This window comes from Cariama cristata, unplaced genomic scaffold (genome assembly GCF_000690535.1).
Source record: "Cariama cristata isolate BGI_N322 unplaced genomic scaffold, ASM69053v1 scaffold13385, whole genome shotgun sequence".
NCBI classification, from domain to species: domain Eukaryota; kingdom Metazoa; phylum Chordata; class Aves; order Cariamiformes; family Cariamidae; genus Cariama; species Cariama cristata.
Genome location: NW_009618211.1, coordinates 38,718 through 64,670, shown reverse-complemented (window position 1 = coordinate 64,670; position 25,953 = coordinate 38,718). Strand labels below are relative to the sequence as shown.

The 25,953-nt window shown below is 42.7% G+C and overlaps 1 protein-coding gene across 1 annotated transcript in view; it reads left to right on the top strand.

Annotated features, from left to right (window-relative positions):
* The window catches only part of LOC104162118 (protein unc-80 homolog), a gene marked incomplete at both ends in the record, with an annotated part of 70,538 nt that overhangs the window by 10,189 nt on the left and 34,396 nt on the right, over positions 1–25,953 (top strand). The window contains 12 exon segments of the mRNA XM_009700771.1: positions 1,771–1,894; positions 3,699–3,772; positions 4,224–4,363; positions 8,293–8,554; positions 13,543–13,677; positions 14,298–14,520; positions 16,002–16,142; positions 19,119–19,387; positions 20,024–20,392; positions 21,182–21,328; positions 23,276–23,423; positions 24,749–24,897. Of these exon segments, the coding sequence (XP_009699073.1) occupies positions 1,771–1,894; positions 3,699–3,772; positions 4,224–4,363; positions 8,293–8,554; positions 13,543–13,677; positions 14,298–14,520; positions 16,002–16,142; positions 19,119–19,387; positions 20,024–20,392; positions 21,182–21,328; positions 23,276–23,423; positions 24,749–24,897 (2,181 nt within the window).

Genomic DNA, 25,953 nt, shown 5'->3' with positions numbered 1-25,953 from the left:
TTTCCCTACTTCTGCTAATGAGTTCCTGTACAGTATTGCTCAATTTATTTAGCCCAAATTTTTTATACTTGTTTACTAGTCCCACATTTTCTCTGTCGGCTACTGGGACATGACAGAAAGAAATGCTGAATTCTTCCCAGTGAATTCTACACACACAAATGTGGGCTGCCTTTTGAATAAATGAAATGAAACTGGAGGCAGATCCTGGCTATTAGAGATTAGGTTTCCAATTTTTTTTTTATATTAATCTTTCTGGGAAGTAGTTTCCCATTTAGAAGATGGGGTTAATAACAGTATCTCAGGTTTACCTTGAAAATCTGTGAGATCTCTGAGATACTGTAGTGATGAACACTGAAAAGCCCACAAAAATATGCATGTTTCTGTCATGAAAGCAAATCTCAAAAAAGGTGAGGTAAATGAGGCATGCAACTGTCTCACTAAGTCAGCATTGTCCCCTCTGTGTTTCACAGAGGTAGAAGTCTCAGGGGATGAACACTGTCTGATCAGATAACCAAAGTAATGCATGTGCTCAAGGAAGATGATACATGTTGCACAGGCAGACCTAAAAGATGGAATTCCTAACTTCTGAGAGGATTTGTGTATTTAGCAATGTGTTTTTAAATGAGGCTTTTGGGGCGTGAGGGGGATGTGTGTAATCCTGTAACTTAACAACTGTAGATAAAAGTGTTGGCATGTCACTAAAAGCTAGCAGTACAAAGTAAAAATGCAACATGTTACTGCTACCTCTTCCAAAAGCCTTGCAAGGTGCTCCGTAGCAAAACCAGTAATTAAAAACAAGCTTAGTTTATAACAAGGCTTGTGAGCTCACTATGATGAGATGGCACTCATGAAGAGTAGGGAATAGAAGGGCTGGAGAGCTACAAGCAATAAGCTCTTGCTGTTCTTTTAGCTCCATATGCATCATCGAGTTCAACCACTGCGGCATGTGGAGCTATGTCAACAGGAGACGGTGCTGCAGCTGTAATTACACTGCCAAAACTGCTGTTGCCATGTTTGTTTGCATTATGGGGATAGCTGGACTACACCAGCATCAGTGTCTCCTAATGTAGCTGTGACCTTAGGTCAAGTCAGTGCATACCTGCACCTTGATCTTGCTAAGATATACTCATGTACTAATTTTCATGATTTCAGCTACTTGCATATGTAAACCATGATGGCACAAGTGTAAGTAGTACCAATGTGTCTGTATTGACATAGCTCGGGTACTAACAGTGCTAATAATAACATTATTGTATACTGCTATTTCATAGTGATTTTTTACATTTCATGTTTCCTCAATTTCTAAGTAATGTTTTAATATTTAGTATTCTTATTCTTTTGGGGCAAGAAGTTCAAGTCTCAGAGTGTAAATCCTAAGGTTGAGATTAAATACTAACTAAATATGAACTGGTTATATATGGTCAGAAGGGATGCTTTCTGACCCAGAGATGGCCTTTTCTTTTACAGTTTAATGTCCTGGAAAAAAACGAGGCTTATTAACTAGTATAGAAATTTAATTTGGAAAAAACCTCTTCTATATTTTTGTATTGAGATTTCCCTAATGTTTTTAATAGCCATACTTGAAATGTATTAATATCTGCTGAGTAGGGTCAGTGGCCCTTGAGGTAGCATATACTGACCACAGAACTGCACATGGTATCACTCATTTCTTGTAAGATCTGTGCATCAGAGGACTGACAATCCTTTCCGACTCAAAACAATATTCTCTTCTGTGAGCTTGTGTGATACGACCTCTGTTTGTCTTTCTAGGAGTCTGACCTGACATTTCGGTTGGCTAGTGGCCTTGTTATTTGGCAGCCTATGTGGGAACACAGGCAGCCTGAAGTTTCTGCCTTCAATGCCCTTGTAAAACCAATCAGGAACATCGTTACAGGTCTGTGACTTTGCGGTAACGTAGCTCCTGAGAGCTGGGAAACCTTTCCTTTGTTTGTTGTCTGTTGCTGCCTTATGTTCTGTAGCCATCATATTTGAAGGAATATGTTAATCCTGCAGGAACTAGTCAAACCTTTGAGAGTAGTTTAAGGTTGTTTCCCCTCAGAGCCAACTGACATTTGCGTAATAATTAAATAGGAGATGAGAGACTCTTCAGCAGAGTTGCCGTTTCCTGGCAGCCTTGTATCACTGTTTTACCGTGTCTGCCTTAGTTGCTGAGAAGGGCAAAGGCAGTATCTAGCAACAGCCTGACACGGGTGAGGAAGGCTTTCCCAGGCTGGCACTGGGCAAAAATTAACAGTGAATAGCACGCAGTTGACAGTGTATGTTCTCTTCCTATCTAAAATTTTAATTTCACCATGTTATGAAATTAAACAAAGTAGTTTCAAGAGGCTCCAAAGAAGGTTTAGGTTGTTGAATTTGCTTTTGCATACTGGAAGGGTTGCTCCTCCTTTGTACTACAGCCACAATGAGACTGGAGTTGGGTGCTTATGCTTCCAAGCCTTTGTGTCTGGCCTAGTTCTAAAAAATCTTTTTTACTTTTATGGTTTTAGATGATAGTTTTGCATAATTTCTACAAGGTAGTAAATTGTAAGTGTGCTGGATGTATCGCTGTAGCATTGCTTGCTTGTTCTCAAAAGCACAGGGCTGTAATTTTCACAGTAGTGAAAATGTAGTTCGCTAAATCAGATTTTTCTGATGACGAGCATTTTGGATGTCTTATTTTGTTCTGAAGGCTTTGTACACCTCTGGGACAGTCCAGAATTTAAAAGATTCAAATCTTTCAAATGCTTTAAAACCATCTTTGACATCTAGCTCTTCGCCCCTCTGCTTCAACTTCTGGAATTAAAAAATAGGATTTCAGCCCTGGAACTAACGAAACAAATTAGTTCTAGGTTTTCTTCGACTGTTGAAATTTTTTCGATAGGTCTGGAGTGTGATCAGAAAATCCCTAAAGAGTAACTTCAGGAGTAAAGTCTGAAATGAAAATACTCTCTTATGTTTTGAAAACGTTTTCAGCAGAACAGAAATAAAAATTGGAATCAGGTTCTTGATATCAAGGAAGATCCTGCTATCTTAGCATTCTTGTCTCAAATTGGGACAAAAAAGTTAGATTTAATTAAATTTTCATTCAGACAACAAATTAAAAAGATTCTACTGAAGAAGCTTTGCAATGTTTTGTTTGGAGTCAGTCTGATACTAAGTCGCATCTGCGTAGCTTGCGATGTGACAGGATTTCAAGAATTGTCATCCCAGTCTTTGTGATGCTCTTGTTCTTCTACAGTATTGCTGATCAAACTTTCTCTATGACATTTGTGTTTCCTGTGAGGAAGGCGTATGTCAAATTGGAAATCACAATGCATTCTGAGAGAGGTAACCTAGAAAAGGAGCTGAATATATGTGAAAATAGGAGGAGGAAGAGCTCCAAAATAAAAGGCACTAGTATGCACAGCAAAACACAATTTGATGCCAAATGGATTTAGGATAAAATTTATATTCAAATTTAATTTTAAAGAAATACAGATTTTCAGTAGACCATGCTGTTGACAACACAACTGAAAGAATTGTGCAAAAATTAAAACAGTCCTTTTTTCTTTTTCCTCTTATGGCTGTGGCTAATACCTAGGAAGTCTGCAGCACAGAGAGGCTGCTTTGGATTTGTTTTTTTGGTTTATCCTTTCAGTGGTACGTTTTAATATTAGAGGTGATTCCTGAAATGTCCTCCTTTGACTTCTTTTTTTCAGCTAAGAGAAGTTCTCCCACCAACAATCAGAGCGTGACTTGTGAATCTCCTAATCTGGACAGTGGACATACTGAGGTAAGTTCTATGCTAAGGTTAGACAAGCTTGAATAAGGAGCTAAGGGAGGGGGGAAATTAATATTGAAGCAGCACTTACAGTTACCACCCTAAAATATTCCATCTCCAGAAACTGCAGTTCTTCACAGTTCTTCCGAAGGCTCCCAACCTTGTCTGCGATGGAACCAAAGTGTACTGAGTATAGTTGACAGGATTTCCTTGGCCTTATCCTGTCTTATAGGATGGAAGCCTGATCTTACGTATTTTCTTGGGCAAGAGCCCAGTCTTACCCTTTGCTTGTATAATGCCTAGTACCGAGAAGCCCCAGGCTCGATCAGTTTCTCCGTGGTATTATCATGGTGTTATGGTATAAGTAATAGTCATGTCTAAACACAAATTGCATTAAGAAGACTAATATTGGAGAGATAAATATGTTTATATACCTACTTCCTTTTATTAAAATTATCTAAAGGGGCTACAGGTGGTCTGTGAGACAACTGAGCCAGATTCTGTACCTCCAAAGGCCAGTGTTTCAGCATGTCATCGTGGAAATTCCTTGGATGGAAGCGTATCCTCCCAAACCTCTCAGGAGAGAGGTACTGCACATCCCAGGTACAAACCCCTTCTGCAGAAAGTTAGGCTGCTGTGGCTCAATGGTGGAGGTCACAGAAGTCCTTTCTCTTGAGTCTGCTGTTGTCTGTACATGCCAAGGGTGCTGGATGTTTATCTCAAACTCTAAATTCAACAAATTTCAGTTCTGGGTGATGGACAAGGGGGTGACACTTGATATTCAATGCCACTTTCATTGGAGAAATCTCTAGCTGGCCTGTTGGGACAGTTTCTTTGGTCTTTTCTAATATGTTGGTTTCTTATGATTAAAGACACTAACAAATGACCTGCAGGTTCAACCCTCCTTAGCTGGATTCAGTCTCAGGCAACTGGTATCTTTTCTGGCTTCTTTCTGATCAAGTTTTCTTTCCCTTTAGCAAAAGATTTTTGCAAGCCTCTCTCCGTTGCCTGCATTAGGCCTTTTCTGCATCCTGCTGCTTGGCTTGCTTTAGACTACTGGCTCAAAGGAACAGACTAACAAAGAAGTGCAGCCATGCAAACATCCTCCCAGCCTGCCCTGTGGAGCTCAGGCCATGGTTTTCCAGCATGGCACTGATAAATTAACTTCTTTTAATCTAGATTTGGGCATGTAAAGATAGAACCAGATTTCTGGTAGAGCTGGTCACTCAGTAGTGCCATAAAGTAAATGAAGCCGAACAGGTCTTTTCACGGGGTGGAAAGGGAGGGAAGCCTAGCTATATTTTTAGGTGTCTCTGTATTTAGGAGTGTCACTTAAACTCCTCCTGAAAATTTTGGTCCTGTTGCTTATCTCTTTTGGGAAATGTCATATCCAAAACTTTGCAGTGTTTTAAGAAATTGCTTCATTACAGTGACAGAAGTGGGATGGAGTGGGTTTCTGGATATGATCTAGGAACGGCTCTGATTTCTCAAAAAAGGGATTTGGTGCGCCCTTTCTACTGGTGGAAAGGGCAAAGCTATTCTCTAAGGCTCTGATCCCATCAGGAGGCTTCCCTTGGGATTTTGTGTCAAGCCTGCTGTCAGTTCTGGGTCTTTATTTAATCTGTATTAATGTGAGCCAGTAAAACTGAAGTTGGGGACAGAACTGCCTTTCTATGTGTGAACACTACTGCTCAGAGAGTGCAGAGCCGTAGAAAAATAAGCAGCCTTTTAAGAAGACAGAATCAGGTGATCAATTTGTCAAGCTGAGTCTGGTGGTTGCTATGGGGATGAAGCTTCAGACAGGCTTTGAAGAGAGCATCATTATGCTTCCTCATTTGCAGGACTCATTGATCAGTTAAAACTGTACCGGGAGCTTTGGTTGCTGAGCAACAGACAACTGAGGAACAAATGTTGTTTACTCTACTTACCAACAGCCGCAGTATTCCTTTGTCCTTGGCCCAGGGTTGAAGGAAGGCTGCCTTTCCACTCTCCCTGCACTCACAGGCAGCCATTATAGGAATACTAGATTTCCTTCTAAATGAAGTGCAGAGTTTAATTTCTGGTTCCTCAGACACTTCTTGAGCAAATGGCTTGTTCCTTGGATCCTGGCTAATTATCCCCGCTCCACAGTGAAATTCTCCATTTACAGATGATACAGTTAACACTGAAGCAAATAAAGCCACAGCCCTTTATCCAGCTGCTGCCTTGAACACGCTGCCTGGGAAACAGACTTTGCAGGAAGGACTTTAGTGACAAATCTTTCATGAGGAGAACATGCCTTGCTCCAGGCTGTGTTGTGCCTCAGGTTTGCCTATGCCACATACAGGGAAGCCATGAAAGACTATTTAGACTCAAACACTGATCTGGGTCCTGCAAAGTGACCAGGGAGCAATGCATCATCCATTACAATTGCTACTGAGGTGATGGGCTGTATTTCCTCTGCTCGGATGCTTTGAGTATCCCAGCTATCCTTATGGTTTTTTACAGGATGCATCTATATGACACAATCTCGACTGTGACAAAAACAGCCTTCACATCAGGTTTATGGGGAAAACTTTATAGCATATTTGCATTTATCATTGTTTTCTCCTTCCTAATTCAGTTTTTCAGGTTTTTATAACAGCTCATTTTAAAGTCGTCAAACTTGTAACATTTTTACCTTGAATACAGCACAAGGGGAGTAGCTTTGAATCTATAGATTACATGTAGTGACATATGCTGACACAGACAGGCTGGTCTGCGTCGCCAAGTGCCTTCAACGTTGGCCTGTGGGTCTGGCAGCAAACCAGCTCCTGCAGGTTTGAGTTCTAGAATCACGCATTGCTCCAAGCCCAGCCTTGCCACCTGCCCCCCGTTTCCAAACGTGTAATATGGAGCAGGGTTCACCTGATTCCAAGTGGTGTCAACGTTCACTGCACACTTCTCTCTCCTTTGCCAGTCCTATATCTGCCTTGGATGCACAGGGCAGCTTTTTGGCACTGGGCAGTGATCCAGCAAAGCACCTTAAGCATGCACTTTGCTTTAAGCACTTAGAGGTTCCACTGGTCAGCGTTGCTGCTAGTTCCCTGATGCTTTGCTGGACTGTGGCCTTGGACACCTCTGTTCAGAATGTGGTGGTACCCAGCTGGATATGGGGTTGTCCTGCCAATGCTGTTTGCATGTTGTTTAGCAGGCTTGATAATACAAATGGTTTTTTAAAAAAAAACAACAAACCAAACCTGATGTTCTTGTGATGATTCCCAAATGCCTGAGAATACAATTCACGGAAGTGCTGTTGATTTTTACAGAATCTTAAAATCACAGCAGTACTCAGTACACAGAAGTGTGTTTCTAACATACTGAGTGGAAACATTCAAATTGTCTACTTTGGCAGGCAAAAAAACCAGACAGATGTCCAGAGTTCCTGCCCCAACCCCAGCATTTCACACCTTCTTTTGCCATGCGACTGTCATTTCTCTGACTCCCTTTCACTGCTTCTTTTCTGACAGATTGCCTCCTAACAGCTAGTGACTGTACAAGGGGTAGATCAGACAAGTTGTACGCTGCTAGGGGAGAAGTGGTATAAAAAATAAATAGTAAAAATGTTGGGGCATTTTCTTGCAATAATATTGGCTCTGAAAACAGATATCCCTTTGAAATTGCTGGAGTCTCATTTCAGAGGCTTACCAGAGACATCTTGCATTTGGGTGCGCTAACTTCTACAATACTTAGGAAATCCTGTTCTAAAACCCACCAGGAAATGACATCACCTGAAAGGCAGGAAAATGATAATGAAGGCTAAAACATGGTCCTTTTCTCTAGCACACCTTGGCAGAGAGTGTCGATGACAATAACTTTTACTTGTATAAGAATCAATTTAATTGGCTTAAAAGGTTAACTAACTTAGCTGCCCTGCCTGCTCCTTCTTAAGTAAGGCCTGATGTGTACAAATGGAAACCATTCCTAAATATATATTTGAACAGCAGATGCTCAAGGGTTGTCTGTTTCCAGCTGAACAAATTGGTCAGTTAGCACAGGTGCTGGAGGCTTATCTTCAGACCACAGTTTAAGAAAGCAACCCTATCCAAGAAAACACTTAACAAAACATGTACTTGAGTCCTCTAGGGAGCTGAAACCAAAATATCCACTTGTGTGTCTTCAGTAGGGCTTTCCTCTGTCAGGGCCTAAGTCCCAAAGGGTCAGTGTCAAATGTCCTTGCAAACTCAAGCAGGCACAGCTGTGTGCACATCCTGGTGATTTCTGCAGGTGGCAAGAGAATGAGAATGGCTTACAGCTCTTGATGAATGACTAAATTTTAGGCCTCTTAGTAGAGCTCTTGGGTCTTTTGGGGTGGACCAGCAAGTATTCTAGGACAGAACTGGCTTCCAGCTGTCAAAGAAAACTTTGTGGTAGTGAGAGTGACCCCTTAAGAACAGTTGAATATACAAACCTGACAGATCATCACTGGGTGGCTCTTTATTCAGAGAGCTGAGTATCTAAGAAGGGCTAAGGAGCCTGGTGACTAACATTTCTACTCCTGCTTTTTGGAACAGGGTATCCTTGGTGATTCCACCATGCCAGAAGTCTCGCTATGCCACATACTTTGATGTGGCGGTGCTGCGCTGCCTGCTGCAGCCACATTGGTCGGAGGAGGGCACACAGTGGTCACTAACATACTACCTGCAGAGGCTGAGGCACATGCTACAGGAAAAGCCTGAGAAACCACCTGAGCCAGAAATCACCCCTTTACCAAGACCTCGCAGCAGCTCAATGGTGGCTGCTGCACCCTCTCTGGTGAATACCCACAAAACTCAGGTAAGCAGTTGCTATCAGTAAGAAAATAGCAATTCTTGTGATGATGCTGGGAAGTGATGGCTGGACAACTAGTGAAAAACGCAGCTTTGGTGTTGGTAAAACTGTGCGGAGGTCAGACGTGTGGATCGATTCAGAAAGAGACCCTGAGAACAATGAAGGCTTTGGAGGCAGAATCTGATGCAGAGAGTCAGAGCTGGTGACTGCTGAAAGCATGAGGGTTGATTTGGGATAATTAATCTAGGGTGAACTGTGATAACGTTAGTTTTTAATATGAGAATATACTAAAGTAGTTGTCAGAAGAAATCAGACTGCCTTTGTGTTACAGTGTAATGCTCAGGACTCGCTGAGCTTCTTTGGTGTAACCCTTCAAAACAGAGAAAAGGAATTGCAGTTGGTATGGCACTGCGCACTGCACGCAAACATTCGGGTTAAAATATTGGAGTAGACTTTGCAAACAAAGCAAAAGCCCTCCATGTTGTTACCTCTTCTCCTGCTGTTATTCTTGTTGCATTACTTTTACCTTTATATTTGCTGACAAAACCTCAGTAGACAAACTGTCCTAATAGGTGCCAAGACTTGCTCCCTGTTTTGCTGGAAGAGGAACCCCAGACTCCTGACGTTGGTGCAGTAAAGATCTTTGTGTTAGAGGTTAAATGTTTCTTCTTTTGGGTAGCTCACTGTTCTTCCAGGGAGAAAAAGGGGATGCTGCTGCAGTTTCAGTTAATCTCCTTGTTGATTTGTGCTACTTTTAGGTTGTGTGCTCTTTTCCTGTCATGTAGGCTTTTAACAGCAAAATTCTGATTTACTGAGTTGATGGAACTGCCTAACAAAATTTAATACAGATTCCATTTTTGCAATCTAATTTTATGACACACATCATGTAAAAGGCTCTATCTTCTGTTAATGTTGCTGTCAAATGTCTTTTTGGAGTCAGAACTCAGAATTTTCTGAGTTTTTTCTTAAAATCCTTGCTTTCAGTATTGTAGAGCTCTGGCAGGTTTTGACCTGTTGTTTTAGAAAGGAGAAGGGTGAAATATCTTTTCTCCTGTACAGCCCATATGCTCATAACCCAGAAGACAAGCATAAACAATGTATTTATTAGTACTGTTATTTTTAAATCTCGGGATTTTACAGCCATTCTTATGATTTTTATGAGGGCTGGTGGTTACTTGTGGTTTTAAGGGCTCAGCAGCAGAAGTGGTGTTTAAACTGTATTATAGTTTAGTGTCATTTCTATAAAATGTTGCCTGTTTCATCCCTGTAAAAGCATGACATATCTCCATCAAGGCCAGGTGATGGGAATTACTCTTCAGTCTTAATCTACCTCTGCATGGGGATTTTATAGGATTGCTGTGCATGTACAGAAAATCCTCCTTAATATCCTCTCCTGGAGGGAGAACTGGAAGATATTGCTGTTGATGTGGTTCACTGTTTCCATGCATATACTGTCCCTTTGCCCTTGCTCGTAACAACCTGGTTACTTGGCACATTAGCAAGTTTTAGCTACTGGTGCCACAGGGAGTGCAGTCAGTGCTTCTCGGCCAGGAATGGGGTTGTCTTCCATAGGCACCGTTTGCACTAGTATTGTGCTGGTTCTTCTCTATATGCTGTGAGACACTTCCCTCCTTTCACACATTTGGCTGTTTCTTGCTTTTCCAGGCTGTTTCTTTTGCAGAAAATTCCTTTACTCACTTGCTCTTCCCTAACATTTGTCTGTTAAATCCATTTGGCAATTCCACTGGGTACTTTCTAGCTGTTAATATGAGGACTCTGTCCAGGGCATTCTTCCCTCTAGGGCTAGGTTTGATTGCTTTTGGTAACCTCTGTGTCAGTCCTGTGTATTTTTACTGTACTTCATCAAACTGGAATCCTGTTTAAAAAGGTTTCCAATTTGTTACACAGGACAGCTGTGATGGAGGAGGTGAAACGGTCTTGCATGCAGCAAAAGTTTCAGCTCATGCTCCCCTTCTTTACTACTCTGAGGACTGAAATCTGTGCAATGCGCAGGATCACCTAGGCTCTGTTTCATCCTAGCCAACCGTAGAGACTTAAATGCTGTTCTTAAATTCAGAGTCGCATCACTCAAGGCTCTCTGCTAGTCAGAGGACAGAGTGCCACCTCCAAAGCACCAAGATCTGTCGTTTCTTTCCATCAACACAAGGGGCTGTATGCTGAGACTTCACAAGGTCATCTGACACAGGGATATGCTTAAAGCCTGCTTTTTCAGTCCAGATCTTAAATTCCTAACACAATGTCATCATTTCTGCTCAAAGGTTGATCAATAACTTCTCGAAAATATCAGCACTCTGTGTTTCAGCATGATAGATTTAAAGTGACAGTTCTTGCTACTGATTAAATACAAAAACAGCTGCCTGCAAACCACATCAGGGACCAGTAGATTTTTCTGGTAAATCCACATTCTTTCTCTTCTTCCACAGTTTATCAGGGTAACTTCCTGCATCTCCCTAAGCCTCAGCAAAACTCTCACACTTCTTTTTGGTTTCTGTGTGCATGAAATCACATTTCAAATATAAACTTAGGCTGAAGCAGTTGGGATCGAGAGAACATGAGAAACATCCTCCATGTATTGCCTAGTAAACTGAAGAGCAAAGTAGAAAAAGATTCAGTGCAGCATACCAGCACCCCTTGTTGCATAGGAAAAGGGGGGTACTGGATGGCGTGTGAGTAACATGAATACTAGCTTCCTCTAGAAAATGACTTTAGTCTAAACATATTTCAGACCTGGCAACATGTGATAAAGGAAGCCTGCATTGCACTCATATGCAGTGAATTCAGTATAAGGACAGGGCTAGGAAATGAAACCTTCAGAGGCTCACAAACCTCAACAGTCCTTCACTAACACTGCAGGGGCAAAGAGCCAAAGCTTAAATTAAGCATAAGATGAATGCAGCTGTAGCGCTCACTGCAATGCTAATATAAAGCCAAGAGTCTCAAGTGTAATATCTTGAGAGTTGAGAGTACTAATGAGCTGGTAGCCACACAGTCATGCAGAAGGACGGCAATACAAAACCGAAACAACAAAATCCAGAGTAGCGGCCCTCAAACTGCTTTGCTTTCTTAGCCATCTTATGTGTGTCCTTATTGCCACATAGCCTACTGCACAGAATAGCCACATTTTTAATCAGTCTTCAACAGGAGTGCTAGCTTGATTCATTAAAATACGTCATATACCACACTGTAGATTTAAGGTGATTCTGTAATTTGCTTTTCTAGTGTCGTTTTCTTGATACCTACCCTAAGCAGATATCAGAACTGGGACTGTATCTTCCTGCGTGTTTGTATGGCTTGTATCACAGTAGGCCCTGATCCTTACTCTGTCCTTTTGGTGACCATAAGCCACCTAATAAAACACTGATTTAGTAACTAATGGACAAAGGTAATGAATCTGAAATAAGTTCATATGATGTTTTCCAGCCGGAAGAGGTCAGAGAGATGTAAAAGCTAAGAACAAAGCCATATGGAGTACTTGCTGGCCTTGCTGTTGAGACCACCTAGGGTTGAATCCTGATTTGCTGTCTATTGGATTTTACAGATGACTCCTCCCCTGAATCTTTAGTCGTGTATGCAAAATGGTTTAAAAGCATACCTTGACTGAAAACAACCGTGAAGAGGAATCTTTCTGTTGTGCATCTCCTTCATTCTTGTGTTGATAAAATTGATAGGAAGGATTCAAGGGTAGTCTTTGATTTGTCTGAAAAGTCTGTGAAGAACGTGTGGTCCTTGGTAGCCCGGTACTGCAAACACTGTAGCCAGTGCTTAAGGCTTCAACTGCAAAGACTGTCACCGGCTTCTGCTGGGCCTTCGTATGCATGAAACTGCAGGCTGGTGTATTGCAGAGCTGACTAGCTCTGCAATGCAGTCTGGCTAGGCAGAGTCTAAACCTCCTATGCCATAGGAGTTGCTTCATCTGTTGTGGTTTTATGGCTATCTCTGGATTGAAAGCAAAAAGCTGTTTTAACATGACCCAGTTGCTTAGCATAACTTTTCTGATGGGGGAGCAGGGAAAAAGAGCATCTCCCTTGGAAACAAGCTGATATTTAGGCAGAGGAAAATTATCCTGAGGGAATTTGGTCAGGTCAGCTGCACAAACATCTCATGAAAAGTGGCATCAGATCTTTAATGAGAACAGATGGCCAGGAGCTGAGCTTATGCCAGCTTTTGTAGCAAAGCCTTTCTTTACAGCAGGCAGGTGTAGTGCATTGTGCTCAGTGCGGAAGGGGAGTGGAGTACCCTCTGCTGAGAGTAGAGTAAATTATCTCAAGGTTTTCACTGTCGTGAAATATTGTGTGCTGTAGCTGTAGGGGCTTTCACAAATATGAACTGTGATGAGAACTATGATGGACAGATCTTGGAGCACTCTTATTGCAAGTGACGGATGCTTAGTGATGTAGAAGTCTTGGGTTTCTTTAGTGAGTAAATTATTTTTTTACAAATCAAATCTCTTGAAGGAAGAGTGCTGCTTATTGCAGTTCAGTTCCAAAATACATGTTTAAAGGCATATATTATTAAGGGCATATTCTTTTAGATCTTAAATAAGGCGCTTCAAAAGGGGTAGCCATTGTGATTGCTCATAAAACTAAACCAAGACCTCAAGAAGGTGATCAGCTACCCAGAATCATACCTGGGATCAGAATCAGATTAGAATAGAACATGGTCTTCCATGCCACTAGACCACACTGACAGCAATGCTTGAGGCTTTCCGTAGCAGCGCAATGTGCTGTACTTTTTTTCCTGTGGTGACAGAAATGTTAGACAAAGTCAATAATTCTGGGAGTTTCTAAATTTTGGTTGGTTGTTCATTTGTTTTTCTTTAAATGTGTGAATAGTGTTTTGTGTAATGAATTGAAGGTCCTTTTCCTCTACAGTGCTCCTATGACAGCTCTTGGAAGTAGCTCTTTTTTTTTTTTTTTTAAGCTGATTATTCTCTATTTCTCTTTGCGTTTATTGTCGTCTTTTGGGAGCTGCAGGATCTTACAATGAAATGTAATGAGGAAGAAAAATCACTAAGTGCAGAGGCATTTTCCAAGGTTTCGCTGACCAACTTGCGTAGACCAGCAGTTCCAGATCTCTCCACAGACCTGGGGATGAACATCTTCAAAAAAGTAAGTGGAAGAAAATTATACTTTATTTACCTATGATTCAGCACCTCGCTGTCCTGCCAAGTAGCAGCTGAAGGTCTGCTTGGACTATATATTCATGCCGTATGTGAGATTGACATCTTTTCATTGGAAGTGATTCTGTGTGTTATTACATAGGTTTTTATATGCACATTCCAAACACAATACTGAAATCTTTATTCAAATAACTGTTTTTGGAGGGGAGAGTACTCAAACAGTGCTGATTTTTAAGCACTGGTGCTCACTGGAGTTCCAGCTAATTCAGAGAGTTCTTCTGATGTTTTTACCTCATGAAGCTCTGGGTTTGCAACCATCCAGTACACTTAGCAGAGTTTTGTGGATTCTGTGAATCTAGCTCATGGTCTGAGAATGTCATAAAATTATACGAGGGCATCCGTGCCTAGGGCAAGGCTGGGTTCCTTTAAATACTCATGTGGTCCCGGAGTGCAGATAGTTGCTATCAGGACAAATGGCCAAGATAAAAAGCTCAGAGTGGAAGGTTATACTTGGGCCATACATCCGCATTATCTTTTTCCCTCAAATGGTAGTTTGCCATGCTTCAAAGCCTCTACCCACTCTCTTATCTGCTCCTCTTCCTCCTGCAGTTTAAGAGCCGCAAAGAGGACAGGGAGCGTGAGCGCAAAGGGTCAATTCCTTTCCACCATACTGGGAAAAAGCGGCAACGAAGGATGGGGGTGCCCTTCCTCCTCCATGAGGATCATTTGGATGTCTCGCCCACTCGCAGCACTTTCTCCTTCGGCAGTTTCTCTGGAATCGGAGAGGACCGGCGTGGCATTGAGAGAGGAGGATGGCAAACCACCATATTAGGTGAGATGTTGTTATCTCTTCCCCAAGTTCTGTGTCATTCCTGTTCTGAACATTCAGAGAACAACAGAGGCTCTTTATTTCTTCATCCATCCTATTGCCACCTTATGTCCTTGGCTCTGCAGAAGTGGCAACTGTGCTGACAGCAGACCTTGAATGACTTATACTTTAGTTCCCTTTTTCTCTGAAAACTACCATCTTTACTGGAATAATAGCTGTATTAGCATGTAAAATACTGTAGCAACCGATAGTGATGTCTGTACCACTTGAATACACTTTCCCTGAGTGGTAGCAAGCATTGCACAACTGCAGCTTAAAATAGATTCAAGGAATGCTTGCATCCTCTTTTTTTAAAGACAAATCTCTGGAGAGACAGCAATATGGTCTTTAGGAGTATGGCGAAAAATATTCAGAGTCTTCCTCAAGTGAATGTTGGATACAATATAAAAGCGATATTGTCTCAGATTGTGAGGCTTACACTGTCTTGATATTGCAAAGGTAGTGTTTAAATCTAAATAGTGGCTCCTTCAAGCTTCCAAGTTCACTGCAGAGTGTCTAGGCATTGTTTATGTTTCACAAACTTACTCCTAATGTCATGGATTTCCATCCTGGCACCCTTTCTTGGAGGTGATAAGCATGATTGCCTAAGGCCATGCCTAATGGTTGTCTAAGGCCATGTCAGACCCTTCTCACTTTCACCAGCTTAGATGGCATTGTTTTTGTAAGCTCTCCGTTGTAAACATGTCCCTCTTTGGGACACAGGACAATGAGCTTAGCCAAGTGAATTCTTAAAGATTCATATGTGTTTTGTCAATAGTTAATATACAAACATGTACAGATTTATACTAGAATAACATATTTAGTATCCAAATCCTCCTTCCCACATCTTCAGTAGCTCAAGAAGTTTGTTAAATTTTGATCTCAGGGGCTCCAAATTCTTGTCCTGGCTTAACCTACAGTTCATTCTTTCTGATATCTCAGTGAAATCATGTATTTCAGATGTGATGGTCAACAGATCCTGACTACTTCAGAGACAGTCCCCCGCTTTCAGTAGGTTCTTTTGATTTGTGTTTTTTTGTATTCCTGAAGAACTTCCTTTGCTTTAGCACTCCTCAATATACCTATTTCTTTTGGACAAGGAGAGAAGAAACCAAATTCCTATAACCTGCCCCAAAGAATGGACTCTTGCAGTGCAGACCAGTCTTATTTTCCTGAAGCTGCTGGTGGATGACAATGTGGGTATCAGCTAAATCAGTATGTGCTGAGGGGAAGAGCCTTGTGGAGAGTTGGTACATTCGATCGTTACGTCAATGAACCCCTGCAATATATCCCACCATAATGTGTGGTTCTGCTTCACAGGGTCCCGGATGGCCTTGACTTTTGTGAACTCCAATCCTTCAGTTTCTAACCTCAGCTACAGTCTCTTGCCTCCGAGCACCTCTCAGATGAGTAAACTAAATATCCATTTCTTGTCTTCACCCTAGGAAAGTTTACCAGGCGAGGGAGCTCTGACACAGCGACGGAGATGGAGAGCCTGAGCGCTAGGCATTCACACTCTCATCACACGCTGGTCTCTGATCTGCCCGACCACTCAAACAGCCATGGAGAAAACACAGTCAAAGAAGGTAAATTTAACACATAAGGAAAGCAACGTTTCGCCGAAATATCAACTCCCAAGAAGCTGAGGAAGTGTTACTGTTTCCATGTCTGAGTGTATGACTAATTGTTTTTTCCTTTTTTTTCCCCACATCTCTTGAGGTTTTTTTTTGCTCTGTGTAGAAAAATGTTCCAAACCTTTCATGTTTGTCTGGTGCAGTTCGTCAAAAAAATTGGCAGCCATCGGCAGGGAGAAGGCAGGGTTTGCGGGTTTTTTTTGCCTTACCACAACACAGCACAGAAGTTTGGGCAGAAACTTGGCATTGCTAACTTTAGTGGTTTCATGGGGAATCTTGTGGTATTTAGTGCCCCCTCGCAGTCCACAGCTGCTGGATTGTGCCGAGAATCATGTTTTTTTCTTAATTCTCCTGGTTCCAAATAGAAGCTTGACTTTGAAATTTACTTGAAGTCACCCTAGGGCTCATCTGTCTTGGAGGCCTCTGCAGAAATAGCAATGCCAGTGTGACCATGATGGGAGAGATGGGAGAACTCCTGGTGGGATCAAGTCTGCTCCCAAAAGAGGAGTCTTTCTGTTGGCAGGGCGACACCACCTTTGTCAAACAAAGCAGAGGAAAGCTCTCTTCTGTCAGCACAGCTGTCTGCACCAGAGCACTTTGCTAGCACTGCTCCTACTGCCTAAACACAGTGATTTTGTTTTCTTCCTCGTGCGCAGTGCTGCTGGCAAAACCTGGTCGTAGAGATTGGGCCTGACTTGTGGCAAGTGCAACCTTAAACTTTGCTGAGGGCACAGGATATCACACGCCCCGTGGAGCAGGGCACAGTCTGTCTCTGCACAAGCTGTCAGGCAGCATACCTAGGAGGCTACAGATGCACTCACATGGTATGTGCTGTAGCCTTGGAGCTCTCAAAGATCCGTACTCTTTTAGCACAGCAAATCTGAATAGTCTGAGAGGATGGATTTACATCAGCTCTAATTCAGCATGGGCATATCTCCTTCTGTTCTGTGTCTCCTGGGCAAGGCTCTTCTCCTGGATCAATTTTATGGAGTCTGTCTTCCCAACCTGTATTTGTTCTATAGGGCAGTAATCCCACTCACTACACCAGCTTCCAAGCCAAATATTTTCTAAAACGTAGTCATATGCAATGCTTGTTTTTCTAGTGGTACCCCAGGTACAATTGTGCAGCAACTATAAGAATAATGGGACAAATCATACTATTTCTAGTGGTAGTCTACAACTTTGAACAAACCATTCTGTAGTTAGAGAGTAAGTACAAATAGTACATATTTCTTTTGTTTTATATGACCAACTATGTCCAAGCATATTGGTCATTCATTATTTCCCAATATTATTTATTCTGTTATCTACTTTCCCTGTCCAGGAGACATTTGCTAATGAAGTAATTTTTTCTGACTGACACACTGAAAAGCAGAGATGAAAAATTAATTGTGTCCTAGGTAGCTGCTCAAGAGGAGTCAGGGGCACATGGGCACGTGCTGCAGGTGTGCATGAATGTAAATGAAGAGTCCTTAGTCGTCCTTCCCTGCCTCTGAGAGTCCCATCCGGCAATCAGACCTATTAGTGATAATGAAATAAAGATTCAACACAGGAGAAGTTACTTTATGTAGGATTTGAATATGGATTTTTGTTAGTCATTTCAAGCAAAACCTTAGTGAAACAAAAATAGCTACCCTTGGGTAATCATCAAACTTGGTAGCTCAGGAACAAAATTTCCTAATTCCATCTTTATTTTTATCTTCACCATGCAAATTTCAGTCAATGCCATTAAAAAGTCACTCTTGCCAGCAAGTAATCCTCTGTTTACAGGCGGCTAATTCCCGCCCTGATCATTGACCAGCTTGTAGCATAGTTCAAGTTACTGCTGTCAGCCTTAGAACATTTCTCCTAACAAATACTGCTAGTTCAGTGCTAGCAGGGTTGCACAGGCTATGATGAGATGTAGTTACCACCACCCTGGCAAGTTGTTATTTGCGTAACATAACCAGTCCATTGCTGAGTCAGTGCTTGAAGATTCTTGTTAGATGTATGATATTTTATTCATTAGAACACATTAAATAGCCTTAGGTAGAGGTCCTTCATTATTCCATAGCCCTGTTACTGGACTGTCTGGCAGAAGGTGATCCAGTCAATGCTATGGGAGACATAGGGTCTTTCTACACCACAGAGTGTATAAACCTACTTACAAAGCACTAAGTGTGGGAAATTACTAACATCGTGGCCTGGAGTTCAGCATGAGTTGTAAAACCATGGTGAATCTTTGATAAAAATTGGCTAGTGTAGCCAAAACGCTGTCACTACCTGAGCTAACTAATTTAAAGTTAAGCTTGGCTGTGTCACGAGATCCCTTCTCTGAGCACTGTGAACTTAGACACCACATTGCCTTTCTAATCAGTCAGCTTTGTGTTTTGGAGATGATTTAGGCTGTCACAGGTACTGTTAGGAACACACTGTGCCATTTTTTTTCAACTGGTGTGATGAAATATTTCAAACTGGTGTGACTTAGAAAGCTGTTCCAAATTGGTGCTGCTGTTACCCTGCCTTCACTCCTGCTTCCAGCTGCAAAGTCCTTCCTCTTTCCCATGCAGAGGCAGTGCTGCTTATAAGACCAGGCACTGGACCAATACAGAGAGCAAAGCTGGCCAAAATCTAATCCCCCTTTTGGATTAGATTTAGGCTGGCTGAGCTCCCTGATCTATTTAACCGCCCAGTTGACTGAGATCAACTTAAGCTGCCATGGAACTGTGCTGCTAGAGCAAGCTTGGGATTGTTCTAATTTACACTGGCTTAAAGGAAGAAATGAATCTGTGCTTTCATCTCTGTACCCATGATAGGAACCTGTCTTGTCTTTCGGCATTACAAGCTGCATTGAGAGCTGCTCCCTTCTTGTAAATAAGCACAGCCTCAGTTTTCCATTTCATAACTCTAGAGATGGAAGTTTACGGGTAGCCATTTTCCTCCCTGCAGTGCGGTCCCAGATCTCCACCATCACTGTGGCAACCTTCAACACTACCCTGGCCTCATTCAATGTGGGCTACGCCGATTTCTTCAGTGAGCACATGAGAAAGCTTTGCAACCAGGTGCCCATCCCTGAGATGCCCCATGAGCCACTCGCATGTGCCAACCTCCCGCGGAGCCTGACAGACTCCTGCATCAATTACAGTTGCTTGGAGGATACAGATCACATTGATGGAACCAACAACTTTGTCCACAAGAATGGCATGCTGGATCTCTCGGTAATTGGCAAGGAATGAGGAAAGCCAGGTCCCTCTTCTGTCAATATAGCTGTACCATTGAGATCAGGGTTTTGATGGGCTTTTCCTCCACCTCTTTATATGACTTCTCTCAGCAGTACATAAAGGTCAGTCAGATACATTTGTGCATATCGTAAAAGTCTCCTCTGAGATACTGCAACTCCTTTTACTCCTTGCAAGGAGCGCATGTGCATGTGGAATGCACACGTCAAATCTTAAGTGATACTATGTAATGGCTGTGTTCCTGGGGCATGCACCAAGTTGCCTATAAAATAATATAAAACTGAATAGCACCTTTCTTCTAATGGCACCTTAAAACTCACCTTTTCTGCATTCCCCTTAATGACTTGACAGCTCCTGGTGCACTGAAGCAGTGTTCTCAGGCTCACAGATGTCATCTCATGGTTTCCTTTTCTGCCTGACTGTGCCCAGCCTGCGGTTTCTTGTCTTACACCTAGATTGTAGGCTCTTTGGGTTGAGGGTTGTGTGTACTTCTTTCTGAGTTTGTACCGTGCCTGCTATAATGAGTCTCTGGTCTATGACTAGAATTTCCAGGCACTACGTAGTACCAGGAGAGAAAATAAGTCTGACTTTAAATATGATGTTTGAATCTCCCAGGTGGTCCTGAAGGCTGTTTACTTGGTCCTGAACCATGACATCAGTTCCCGGATTTGTGATGTGGCACTGAACATTGTGGAGTGTTTACTTCAGCTTGGTGTGGTGCCCTGTGTAGAGAAGGTTCGGAGGAAGAGTGAGAACAAAGAAAATGAGGCCCCTGAAAAGAGACCAAGTGAAGGATCCTTCCAGCTCAAAGGGGCTGCTTCTGGTGTTTCAGCTTGTGGATTTGGGCCTCCCCCAGTTAGTGGAGCTGGAGATGGAGGAGAAGAAGGAGGTGGTGGAAGTGGTGGAGGAGGTGGAGGTGGAAGTGATGGAGGTGGTGGAGGAGGAGGAGGACCGTATGAGAAGAGTGACAAAAAACAGGAAAAGGTTTGTCTTGCTTCCCTTTATACCATTCCTTGAATGTACTGTTAAGATCTGTTAAGATTGAGCATGCATGTGTATGCAACTGCCCTGTTTTCCCTCCTTTTGTTTTTTGCTCCGCAACAACAAATTAATTTGTTTTGCTCTGGTGCTCACTTGGGGTTCCACTGAAGAAACATGATTGAGAATTCAAGCACTGTAACTACTTCAGCGAAGCAGCTACCGAAAGCAGTTTGCAAGCCTTGCACGGACCTTTTCAATATCTTGTCAAAGTGCCTGAAAGTCTCAATCACAATGTTTTCTTCAGGTTTATTATTCATAACTTAGAAGGAAAACTAGAATCCAGTGTGTGAGCACAGTTTCTTTTCTTTGATGGCCAGAAATCATAAATTTTTCAGTATTGCTATGAGAATTAGCCAAGAGATGCTCTTGCTGACCTCCAAAGTTGCAATTCATAGTAGCATAATACCTAAGGCATTTTAAAAAGATGCTTGTTTTTCTGCTCAAGCAAGCCGACTCTGTTTTTCAGGCAGAATTTTTTGAAGTGCTGAATGGTATTCATAGCAGCATGTAGGGGGCTTCGCATTTATAGCATGACTTTTTGAGGGGAACTGAAAAGGAGGGGGCTGGTCCCTGAACTTGAAAAATAATTGGAGTAAACATTTCAAGAGTACCTACTCAGTAATGGAGTGTCTGAGAGGAGAGAAGGACAGCAATTTGTTAAAAGTAAAATGCTAACACAATGCCAGTGGTTGTGCCAGGGTTTCACACCATCTTTCCCTCTGTGACCCTCAGGATGAAGGCCCGTCTGTCAGCACCCACAGGCTGGCACTCACAATGCTGATCAAAATTGTGAAGTCCCTGGGTTGTGCCTATGGTTGTGGAGAAGGACACCGAGGGCTCTCTGGAGATCGCCTGAGACACCAGGTATTCCGGGAGAATGTAAGAGAATTAAAGCTCATTAAAGCGTCCCCCTTGTACTTTTGACATCAGCTGCTGAGATTGCTGTCTGCCCCCTCTGTAGCTTTCTCTGTATTGACAGTAAATGTGTTGCTCTTCGCCCCAGCTCACAGGCTGTGTTGCAGCCCAGCCGTAGCAGATTTTCAGCTGCCGTGATACCTTCCAGCCCCTGGGGCTTGCTAAGGGTGCACCTGAGGCCCAGGGTGCTTCTCACCACCCCAATGGATGGGTTGTCTGGGCAGGGACAAACACATGGGAGCAAATCCCCTGTGTGAGCTGGTGTAAGTAGTTTTTTGCATTGACGACACCCCAACAGAGTACGCCATTTACAAGAGGTGCAGCTATCTTAGGTTGCGTACCTGAATCCAGAAGTCTAAGGTGTAGTTATGTCCACCTTTCCTAATGGTGATAATGAGTGGTTGCTGCTGGGCTGCTCCATCAGCTCCTGGTGGTTGGAGTGCACTGTGCTTGCAGGCATGTTAGCGTGCTGCAAGGAAGTAGAAGACTCATGCCCTGTTGAAGGGCAGGGTGGATGGTCACTGTTGATTCCTCACATTTTTGGTTCTGCCCAAGTTGAAGCAGTGGCAAATGCCCAGGATGTAGCCCAGACAGCTGACTTCATCCAGAAGAATTTGACTCCTTGAGATCAGTCCAATGCCCTGTCAGATGGGAGCCTTGCAAAGGCTCTCTCCAGCACAGGCCACCTCATCGCCTTGTGTGCTTGCAGCAGGGAGAGTTTTTGATGGCTGTAATGAGAATTTACACTGTGCCCATCCACGGCGCGGTGGGAGCCAGATGCTTCTCCATGGCTTTGGTTAGCCTGAGCCATGCCAACTGAGCTGTAATTTGGTTCTGGGATCTGAGCTAGGTGGCTCAGAAGTGGATTGGCTGCCTCACTATCATGCAGCATTCTGTTAGCTGGACTCCCAGGTACTGAGGAGACTGCAGCAGTAACGTTAGGCCTGGACGCAGTGGGACAAGATGGGGTAAGAGAGTCCCAGTGGTAACAGTTGAAAGGTTCTGCACAAAGCACTGGTTGAACATATACCATATTCATCAAAATGTCAGTTAGGCTTTTATGTTCTGTTGGAGCTGAGCCAGCAAAACATTTAGGCCTATGCATAACTTTAAGCATAAATGAATAGGTCTCTTGGAGCCAAGGTTCTTATCAGACTCATTGAATTGAAGTCTTTAGGAAGAGATTTTCTTACCCGTCTAAGTCTGCTGCATTTTCTGTGCGTTTGTCTGGCCAAACTGCTTTGCATGCACCATTTGTGTTGACTGCATGGACAAGCACATGTCTGAGTTTACTGGAAAGTTAAGCACCCTATTATAGGTAGCAGGAGAGTTAATGTTTCCCATAGAGCTGATATTTCAGATTCTCTAACTCCAGCCTACACGGGGTCCCGGTAGGTTGGATACTTTTGCGATAAGAAGTCGACAATAGCTTTCAAATAAAATGCTATGTTTTGTGTGATATAAATTGGTCACTGGATATAGGTACATCAAATGAGTTGGGTCTGAGCCAGAGGCTGCAAATCAGATGCCTGAGGCTAAGAACCTGTTTCACAGAGGCAATAAGCCTTGACTGAGGTGGTACATTCCTACTTCATTCATATTCAGTGAGTTTTTACCTTGGGGTTGGGGAGAGGAGGAGAGGCCTTGAGATACAGCTGGCAGTGACTTCACCACCACCTCCAAACAGTGGCACCCACACTGGTGCACTGTTTCCTTGTGCTGAATTTCTTGTTGGTGTCAGAGGCGAACTTGTCTTCTGTCACAGGACCCGAACCTTCTGGCCTCTAGGGGAGGTTACTTTAAACAGTACAGCAGAGCTCTGGCTAAGCAAGAGCAAAAAATACCCTGTTCTTACTAGCAAAACTCAAACACATACTTTGGTGTGATGTGATTTGATGGGTATCGTTGCAGGCTCAGAACTGCCTCACAAAGCTGTACAAACTGGATAAGATGCAGTTCCGGCAGACCATGAGGGATTATGTGAACAGGGATTCTCTCAATAACGTGGTGGATTTCCTGCATGCTTTACTGGGATTCTGCATGGAGCCAGTCACCGACAGTAAGTATAGGTGGCATCAGAAACCCTCAATTAAATATTCTTAAATCATACCAGCAGAAAGAAGTCATGCTATCTTTTCCTTTAAAAAAGAAAAAAAATTGTGAATTACTGTCCTCAGAATATATAAAGCGTACCCTCAGCCAGTGAGGGTCGGGGGAGTTGGATCTCTTCTGATTTGACCACCCCGTGATCTCACCTAGTGATCTTGTATCACCCAGTGCACCTGAAATTGAAGGCCTCTCCTTTGATTCATCCTACCTGTTGTTCATGGCTCTTGAAAGAAAATATTTTCATTCAGGTATGCCTCAGGGAGGAAGTTTTCTGGTTCGTGACATGACCAGGTGCCAGCTGGAATGGCCTGTTTAATCCAGGGTTTTGAATGGAGATATAATTGAGCATTAAAACCCTCTGTGGTGCCTCAGGTGAGGCAGTAAATAGCAAGAACAGATTGAATAAACGGGACATGCCTGCAGTGTGTGCATGTGTGTTAATGTATATATGTGGGGGTTTTTTTAAGTTAGGAAAATTATTCCAGGTGCTATTAGAATAACTAAACATTTATGCTGATCACTGCATGCAGCAACAGTTAACAATGACTGTTTACAGAGTGGGAACAGCTCCTCTGAAGCACTCGGGGAGTCTGACTAGTCTATTAGCCTACCTCTGATTCCAGGCGTTTCAGACAAAGCATCAAAATATTATATAGCAGGCTTTTGTGAAGAAGATGCTTATAGAAAGTTTCCCCACATATTCGTCAATTATTGACTGGCTCATGCTTTGAAACATGGCAGCTCATGCAGCTTTTGAAAGTCTGTTCTCTCACCTAATGAAACCGGGATGTTTCTTGTTCATTTAAATGTGTAATTCTTTTTTGACTCTGTCTGAGAGCTTGGTCTCCTTGTGCACCTTGTAAGAACAGCATTCCTGTAGTTCAGAAGATTTTCTTTACATGGGTGTTGTCACTTTGCAGCTTAATCAAAGATCTCTTGGCCTTTAGAACACTAAATAGAAAAGCTGGAGGTATTGTTCAAATTTTATGCCTTAATCTGTGCATCTCTAATCAGAGATAAAAGGAAGCCAGAGTGGTCCTGGTCTTTTCAATCCTTTTTCATAGTACAGCTATTTCTGGGAAGATTTCATCCTTCTATATTTTACCTTTCCCTTCTGTTTTATTTTTGTGGGGTGGGATTGCAAGAGCTGACCATAGGATGTCAGGTGGGGACTTGCCCTTGTCTCATGAATCTGAATCCCTTTACGTGTGTCTTTAAGCCAACTTTTTTAAACCATTCCTAACAAGGGGACTTGCTTCTACTTGAATTTCACAGACAAGGCTGGATTTGGGAATAACTTCACCACAGTGGACAACAAGTCTACAGCCCAGAGTGTAGAAGGTATTATTGTGAGTGCCATGTTCAAGTCACTGATCACTCGCTGTGCTTCCACTACACATGAGCTGCACAGCCCGGAAAACCTGGTAAGCACTCGATTTCATGTTAACAAAGTTACTTTTTCACTTGATTGTCACCAATGAGGCTTTACAGCGAAGAATTAATTCAGTTTAGCCAAATCCCTTGAGCGTAGCAAGCTATGCAGTCACAGTTGAAACATGATATAAATCTGATGCCCTCCTGCATGCCTGCCTTGGAACCTGGGGACTTAGCCAGGATAAAAGTTGTGCACTCTGAATTGCATTTTCCTCTCTGTTCAAGCAGCTCCTGTGGGCTTTTTTTCCCAAATGGTTTAGTGGCATAGTCTGGAGCAAGGGGTTAATGAACAAGACCATAGCCAGCATAAATCAACTTTCAGCAAAGTTAAAGCCAGTTTACTTGGTTAGGGAGATGGCCCACCCGAGGCAGAGTATGTGAGTTACTGAACAGCAATTTGGTAGGTCTTCCCAAGGCTTAGACAAACACTCAGTTTACCAAACTCCTGGAGGAAAGTAAGGTGCCGCTGGTTGCTGCCTGTGTGCTGTCTCCCCAGAGCAGTCATTAGAAAAGATGACATGAGCTCTCTTCTTCCAGACTGGTGCAGAATCTAGCTGCTAATCTCAAACCACCTCCTTTATTATCAGAAATTAGGATTTTTCATGGAAGCAACCAAGAAGCACTCTTGTGCTCCATCCTTACGGCAGAGCTGTAGAGGCACTGAAGTCCAGCTAAGGGGACAGTAATCTTCTGTGAGGGGAAGGGAGGGGGAGAAGGAAAAACACAGTAACATCTTAAACCAGCAGAGTAGTCTGCCTATGTCCAGGTCCTCTTGTTCTTATGGATATTCCTCCTTTGGAATATTTCTCAGCAGAGATTAAGTGGTGGGATGCAGAAAAACATGTGCCATTGTTGGATCTAGATTAGGGTCACCAAGTGTAAATTTTCCTTATAAATTGTATGTCTTTCTGGACCCTATTTTAGTTAGTGTGTAAGGTGAAACTTATCTTTAAGCGTAGCACCATTAATTGTGCCTGTATGGAGAACATAGTATGCAGTGTACATATGAGGATTTCCTGTTGTTGCGTCACTCTATTTAAAGTCAT